At 36.7% G+C, this 8,528-nt stretch overlaps 1 protein-coding gene across 2 annotated transcripts in view; it reads right to left on the reverse strand.

The window, feature by feature from the left end:
- Pgant2 (polypeptide N-acetylgalactosaminyltransferase 2) overlaps positions 1–7,375 on the reverse strand; it is a 186,836-nt gene extending 179,461 nt beyond the window's left edge. For both annotated transcript variants that reach the window (XM_071790004.1, XM_071790003.1), the window contains exon 1: positions 7,081–7,375. In XM_071790004.1, the coding sequence (XP_071646105.1) occupies positions 7,081–7,170 (90 nt within the window). In that variant the 5' untranslated portion in view covers positions 7,171–7,375. The remainder of the gene's footprint in view (positions 1–7,080) is intronic.
- Positions 7,376–8,528: the final 1,153 nt, after the last annotated feature.

Raw genomic sequence — 8,528 nt, forward strand, 5'->3', positions numbered from 1 at the left:
AGAAACAATGAATGTTTCATTATACCTACTTTTATTCTTTTCGCGAAATAAAATAAAAGGAACTATTTACATGTGTGTGCAACATAATCAAGGAGAGAAGAAAGGACTACGTTATGAACTTCGTGACGAACTTGTTCGAAAATGCACCATTTCGTTCAAGTAGCGCAATGCGTTTCATCGAAGCGTCGATGATTCGATCGCTCCTTTATGCCACGCCTTAGATATAAAGCAATATATCAACTATAGAACCAACCTGCAACCTGCTAGAAGCTCTTTCTTTAGTGCGTCAATTTCATTTCGAGCGAGAACAAAATGGAAACTTGAAATATGCGTTAAATTGAAATAGATGCATTTTTCTTAAATAGTTTAACTATATTTTTTTAAATATATTGCGATATATAAAATGTATAGTATAACTAAAATTTATAAACAATTTATTCATAAACTTAGAATAAAATAAAAAAGTTAATAGAAAATCAATATGCCTGAAGAGCTATGCATCGGAAAAGTACGCAGGATGCACGACCGGTCCAACTCGTTCTGATGTATCATGCAGACAATCAACAAGCATCGAGTCGTAATTTGGCTCGAAACACAGCTGCGTTCGCGGAATAGAGCACAGTTTCGCGACAATGTGTAAAACGGACGTTTCGGAATGACACTCTCACTTGAGTGCAACGTTCGCCATACGAGCAGCTACGCGTGACACTAGAAACAACGATGATTTAATCAACTCCGCTACGAAAGCAGCACTCGGCTTCGATTGCGGCTGCCGTGCTTAACGACCGAATCGTTTCCTGCAGGGTTAACGCGATTAGTCCGCCCCATTAGCGCGTTCGCGTTTAAGCGCCACGTCGCGTCGGCGTGGATTACGAGACGAGTCAGGTCAGTCACCGAAAACAGTCTTGAATACGTCCTTCCTAAAAGACATTCGATTTTAAAATTTCGGCTGAAAAATCGGTCCCCGGCCAAGAGGAGGTGACAGCCGTGAAGATTTCGCCTAACAAATTTCCCTGTGCGATAAGCGCGCGGAGACACAGATTCCCCCGATTTTCGTGGTAAATGGCGGTGGCAAAATTTATAGCGTTCTAGAATAGTCTCTTTAAGCGATATTTCGACGATTCCGCGGTATCGCGCTGGTATTCGACAAATGGGAAGTCTTGTTATTTACGCGATAGTATATTTAGCTGTTTTAATTTAATTTCAGCAATATCACTTATTTTAAAAAAAGATCGGCAAACCTGTAAATGAAAGCTGATGATATGTCGGTTACGTCCTGTAAAATAACGGTATTCGGAAAGATCGCTTTCGCTACGCATTGAATGCCCGATTCGTTTCATTGCAGGGTGATTAGCAGCGGTTAACGGATATCAGAGTCGAAAGCATCACGAAAGCATCACGTTTTGCGGACAAGCAAGCGGTCTCCGTTATTCAGGAAATGTAAATGCTCGCGGTGACGTAAAGCTATGTTGTAAAGTGAAACTGATAGTAACATCGGCCGCTCGTTGGCGAATGTCTCCCAAACTTCTTAACATGCTGTACGCGATCGTGTAATGCCATGCGAAGTAAATCACGATTTCACTGATGCCGCACCGGTGCGGCATCACGTACGATGCACTTGCCTAAACGCGTCCGTTAGATTGCAGACTACGGTCAATGCGTAAATGTATGCCACGTAATATCGTATTGATACACGACTCCAATGATAACGCTTAGCGGAAAGGTCAACAAGTTCACCAAACATCGAGGTTTGCCGCTTGAATACATGATCGAATTTACTTTTCGACTTAATTTAAACGTTAATTTCTGCTATAATTATTTAATTGTATGTTAGAAGAGGTAAACAATCTCATTTTCTTATTTTCTATCTAAATTGACATTATTAATTAATAAAAATGCAGATATAAAATTTCTGGTTTTAAAAAAGGTATCTCCAATAATCTAGTCCTTTACATATATTATAAAGATCATATGAATAACGTCCAGTTACCAAAATGCAATATATAGTTTCATTCTTTTACTTGAGATAGCCAAGAAATACGATAATATAAAAAATTTCCCAACATTGCGCGATAAAATTTGTAAATAAAGAGTATAGTATAATTTTCAATCTAGAATATTTGTAACATTATGATATTTATGTGTGTAGGTGTGTATACATATACAATATACACTTTTTATCGTAAATTTGCAATTAAATAAATTATTCTAAAAAAGTAATTAAATATAAATAAAATTGCAAAAATTAGAACAAATTCAATTCATATTAGGAAATATAAATTCTCAAAATTTAACGAATTACAAATTTTTTCCTATCTAAAAGTTATCATGTAAGAAATGCGTTTTTCTTACAGTCGCAATTGTGCTGAAGCCGCGGAGAAGAACCAGTTCATCAAAAAAGAACAATTAAACTAACTAGCAATTCTGGAATAGTATTATTCAGTGAACAATAATATTGTTTAATGAGTGATAGTATTGTTCCGAAACGAGACGCTCCGAGATAGAAGGAAACAGAGCAATTCTCAGGAAAAACAGAAAATCCGAATAAAACTTACAATGCCTCGATCGATCTTCCGCGTGGCCTTTTAACAACAAACAGCCCTAGGAAAACAGCTCTGCACCATTCGTTCATATTATCTGCGTTATTCGCATTTTATCCTTTCTTACTGCTTTCCGCATCTAAGATAAATGGATATAGCTATGCTAAATCTGTGTGACCAACCAGAAACCCGAATAACCTTACATTATTTGTTTGACGAAAAGTAAACACGTAATATTATTTCTTTTTAAATTCGATTCAATTTTATTACATATTAAAACCCCTACGAATAAATAAAAAGGTGAATAATTGTACGTAGCCCGATCTCGGATTTATTCACCTATCACACATTCATTTTATATAAACTGAAAATACCTATGTTGCAAGTCGCAACATTCACGAAACAGAATGGCTTGATGTTTACGATTAAATGCATTTACCTCGACGTGTATCACATCACAAGTAGCTTGGACATTATGCCAGCTGCCGCACTGCGTGCATGCGCTTGTATGCGGTATGGCTGTCTTCACGTGTCATGAATGAAACAACTGCGCGCGCTCTTGTAATTACTTCATTTTTCGCGTAGTCGATTAAATTCTATGGTCAAGTAATTTTATATTTTAAAAACAAAAAAATAAATTTATTGTCGCATTTGCCTTTTGCGTTTCTAAACTTTATAATTTCGGAGATACGCCGGAGGGGGATTGTCAAGTTAACTTTTCTTAGGTATCCGAAAGTTCGCTATCTATTATAGGAAAGCTGGCTACTAGACCGCACGTGACGCCCGAGATAATGACGATAAATAAGCGCTCGTGAGATTTTATGGTTTATTTAGTGCTTGCGGGAGTCGAGCACAGCGGGACATATCGAAGGCCGCACATGTAGGCGTTCAAGTCCATTCAGTCAATGACGAACGTGTACGTCAATCGCTGAACCGTGTCCCAGTCACAGGATAAATGGTTGTGCATGTTAATATGATTTTGTCACGAACAGGCATCGCGACTGCGAAAGGGATCTCGATTCTCGGGGTGATCGACCGCGGTCTTGGCCGATGTACAAGTAGAATACCGCACAGTCCAGAAGTAGCCGAACCTCTGATAACGCTTGCCAAATTTAACTCAGCGTATTTTGGCACCCAAAATAATCCTCTTAATAAAATTAATAAATAGAGATTCTCAACTATTCGTGTAACAGATGTTTGCATACGTCTTATTATCATTCTGACAGTTATCTATGACAAGACTTTTTAGTCTTTTCCTGATTTTACGGGTGATATTATGCGAGATGTACGAAGCGATTACATTGACTTTATAAGCTCTTTCTAGAATTCTAGAAGAGCTTATAAAGCCAATAATGTAATCGCTTCGTACACGTTCGTGAAATTTAGAAGGACGCAAGTCTGGAGAGACGACGTGTTCTCTTATGGATTAAGTAATTTAGAGCAACTTCTCATAATTACGTAACTCGCTGGTGCAAATTGAGGCATAACTTCGCATACTTAATTGTAGCTCTAATCTATTCTAATCTAATCTAAGTCGCTCTCGCACAATTTCGAGTTGTGGACGGGAGAACGGCTTGTAAATTAGCGCGTATAAATTTCATTATATGAGCGACACAATATTAATTATTTGCGCGATGGTTCCAGTTGACAAATTGCGACTCGAATTTTGTATCTGTGCAACAACGATTTATTCTCTAATCGAAATACATATCTAACATATATATCTGATATTGCGTAAAGCAGAGACATTTATGTGTATGCGTGTTAACGTTGCGATACGAAAAGTATAATATATTTCGCGCTGTTATAATAAATGGTATACCATTTATTAACCCACATTATAATAACGATTTAATGAAAATTACCTCGTTACGAACGATAATACATATATAGAATTAGCGTAGAATTTTAATCAGATATTTAATCAGCCTATAATTCATATAAAATACATATTGTTCTTTTTGCTGAAATTTAACGAGCGATAGATCGCGGTTGAAAATTTACGATAGTTCGAGTTTGTCCGATGAAGTGTCCACGTTTTTAGCAGTAGCACAACGTGTAGTATAACTGCTCACACGCGATCACGCGAGAGTTAGCCAAACGAAACGGATACCGTGACAGAGGCCGCCGCACTCCATCATTATTCACATTACATTAAACATTTATTATGTTTAACATTACAATTACCTCGAAGTTCGTTCGCTTCTCGGATTCGATGTAACATGTAAATGCATCACTTGATCACATCGGATACCAGAATCGCGGCCGCGCATTATATTAAATAAAATGACTCTAGATAGGTAGTTATTAAATCTTCTGCTTTGATACAATCTTTTTGCTCAAGTTTGCTTATTCCTTATTCAGTTTGCATATTATAATATATCCAGTTCAGTTTATAAAAAAATCAAGAAAAAAGCATATAAATTATACTTAACTTATTATTGTAACTTTTTCATTAATATAATAGCTAGATAATTAATAAGTGTTTGTATAAAGTATTAAGTTATTTCTAATAAATTGTCATTTATAACAACTTTAAGTAATTTCAGTTTTCTGTATAATGCAATATCTAAAATATTATTTTATTTATAAATATAATAATGTCACACAATCTCTAAGATCCGTAATTACGATCGTGTAAATTTTGCCGAACAATTCAGTTAAAACCCGTTTTGAAACCTAATATAGCTTATATTAAATAGATTTTGCGATCTGGCTTATATCTTATACTTATCTCTTGTTGTACCTTGTTTGCAATCGCGATTGAGACTCAGATACAGTGTGCGTGTCTCGTAATAACTCCATTCTTATTTATTGATATAATTCAACTTTATATCATTCGAAAGAAAGTATTTAATAATGTAAAATCTATAAAAAACTATCTCATCGCGCATTATAATCTCAAAGTATTCGAAAACAGTCATATGTATAGTACTTTAATCGGCGTCAGATTTCACGGGAGTATATTATCATATTGCATTTCAGAATCAACTGAACAAATTCTCGGTTAATCTTTCATCAAGATGTGACTATCGGACTACTGTCTGTAGGTAAGTATCTCAAGATAAAGCTTCATTCTATATACCTTATCCAATATACTTTACAATGCAAGATTCAAAAAAGTATGAATAATATAATGACTACAAAACTGGAGCTAAAAGTCAAAGAGGATAGAAAATTCAAATTGATTCATGGGTCGCGATGTAATGTATCGACAAATAAAAGCATTCGAAGGGATGAACATCGAGGGACGAAAACAATCGATTTTTTTCTCCCTACGCTACAGACTCCGTGATATTATTCCACGCGTTCCGCGTGGAAGCTGATACCGTAATGCGAGCATGCTGCCGACATATGTCGCTTGGGATTTAAAGTACAACGAAGCTTATTTTCATGTAAATAAGAACACATGTAGGAGCGTGTTAGGAGAATATTCTTTTAAAAAAAGAAACTCATTCAGTTAATAGTACGCGAAAGCGCAATGTAATAATGCATATAATTAATGTTGAGCGCAGTCTGTTATTTTGAAAGAGATATCGCAATAATAAATTATTCATTTTTCTTTCCAAATCTACACTGTTTCATGTTAAAAGTAAAACGATAAAGCTGAATAAGCGTTGCAAAAATCATCATTTCTGTTTACGAAGGTACGATGCAAAAACTGTAACAAGTTTATGTAACCGTGCTCGCTCAGCGCATGATACGTTTAAACACATGCTAAAAATCTGGGGGATGAAAATCCCAGAAGCGTAAATACAGAATGCTTTTAGAAATTACATGCAAGCCGCAAGAGAAATTTAGCGAAAATATACAACATACGTATGTTGTAACATCACGACGTGTGCATAATTAACGTTTTATCTCGCAAATAAGCATATATTTTTTCGTCTCTTTACCAGATTCGATTAGAATATTACACAGATTTCAGATATGCCGAAAAGAGTCTATAAAATATACATGTATATTTGAAAAATTGTATAAGGAAAATTTTAAATGGAACACATATTCGAAGGACAAATAATGGGAGTTTCCAGCAAGCGACCCAAGTCGACACAAGTGTCGTTTCGTCTTCGTTCGTCATTGCCAACAAAGAAAGATAGAACGACGTTTGTGTCGACTGCGTCGCTTGCTGGAAAGCTCCGATCTCTCTCCGCGTCGTTAAAAAATTCGAATTCGGATATTACGTCACGTGACTCGTGACGTAGGTAATTGGAAAGCAGCGTTTTAATATATATCGCGCTATACCAAATTTCGCGTTTTCATTGCGACGTTCTTACAGAAAACTGCTGTTCTCTGTTATACGTGCGTATTAGAAGATAAAAATGTAAAGCAGCAGACACTCTTGGACGCGCAAAACGCAAGCGATCTGATCGCATTCTGGAGCAGCAAGCGGCGCGGCGTTCGTGCACTTCGTGCACCACTTCAGAGACGGACGGTTACTCCGACGACTGACGACATATATCGTTCGATCATCATCGCCGAGCCGGCCGAGCCGAAATTTCACGTAGCCGCGATCAGCTGACAGCGAGCGATATCTTACCTTGGTGTCCCTGGACGTGTGGTAATAGTAAACAAAGGCGAACATCCACGCGCATGACAGGAGCAACGCGATCTTGACATTCCGCCGCATGACTGCTCCCCCGGCTCGCACTTATTTCGCGTCCCACGCTTCCCCGCCGCCCGGCCGATCCCCGATGGCGCGTCTTCTGGCCGCAGACCGCGAGACTCGTCCTCCTCTCTTTCACGAAACGGAGCACGCACACCCGCGAACGAGAACGCGGTGCGAGGCCACGGGAACACCACTAATGCACGCGTACCGGCAGCCGAAGCCATACTGCCGCGGCCGACCAAACGCCGCGAATATAACACTCGACGCCCTCGACGGCGGGTTCCACGCTCGGCCGTCGCCATCTGTTAGTGGCGCGCCGAACTCGATTACGCCCACGTACTAAAAGGGCGCCAGATTTCGGAGTACTTGATGGTCGAGTCAGTCGAGTGAATTGGAAGAAACAATAGAAATTAATTTCCGATCTTGTTCCAAGACCCGAATGTGTTTTTTTCTGGGTGTATTTCGAACCGAGTTAGCTCGGCTTATTTTTGTTTCTGGATATTGGCAGTTATTTAACTAAAAACTAAACCGAGAAGTGTTCCGAACTCGTCATAAATGTAAATACTGTGTTATATCATTATATAGTGTTTGTAAAAATGAAATAGAAGAAACGTTCAACATTTTACACTTAGAAATCAAAGACCGCAATAATTAAGTTACACATTTCTTAACAAAAGACAATTTTGCTTGTCAGCTGCAGGTTATGACAGGTTAGGAACACGTGGCTGTCAACAATGTCAACATCCAAAGACAAAAATAAGCCGAGTTAACTCGGCTCGGAATACACCCTTCTGATATCTTTTCAGAGAAAAAAAAACATGCTTTTAAACAAAAGAATAATTGTTAACATAACGTTAAAACGTACGTAATTAGATAATTAAAAAAATGTGAAGTCAATATATAAATTTCAAAAAAGAAGAGATAAAAATTAACTGTAGAAGTTTTTATTCAAGACATATATGTATATTAGATTAGTTTATAAATTTATACGTATTTGTTATTTGTTAAGCAAGTATGCTTAGAATAATTTTCTGATATAGTAGAAAAACAAGAATAAAAGAAAGAGAAAATTTAAATGAAAATTTTAATTTTATTCTATAAAGTCTAAATAAACGGCGCACCATTAATAATCTCTTAAATATTATTGAATCTCTTGAAAGATAAATTAATTATAAATGTCGTGAAATAAAAAATTATTTTATTAGTATATTATTCAGATAATAATATTTAACATGGAGACATGCATATTATTGAATTAATGATGTTAATTGTATTAATTACAATAGGCAAATAAATGTATTTAAGCAATAAGTTTCTATTTCAGCTGTAATATAAAACCAAATGGGAACTTTAATACATCAGGAATATTTAGTAAAATT

Source organism: Temnothorax longispinosus, chromosome 10, assembly GCF_030848805.1.
Source record: "Temnothorax longispinosus isolate EJ_2023e chromosome 10, Tlon_JGU_v1, whole genome shotgun sequence".
Taxonomy (NCBI): Eukaryota; Metazoa; Arthropoda; class Insecta; order Hymenoptera; family Formicidae; genus Temnothorax; species Temnothorax longispinosus.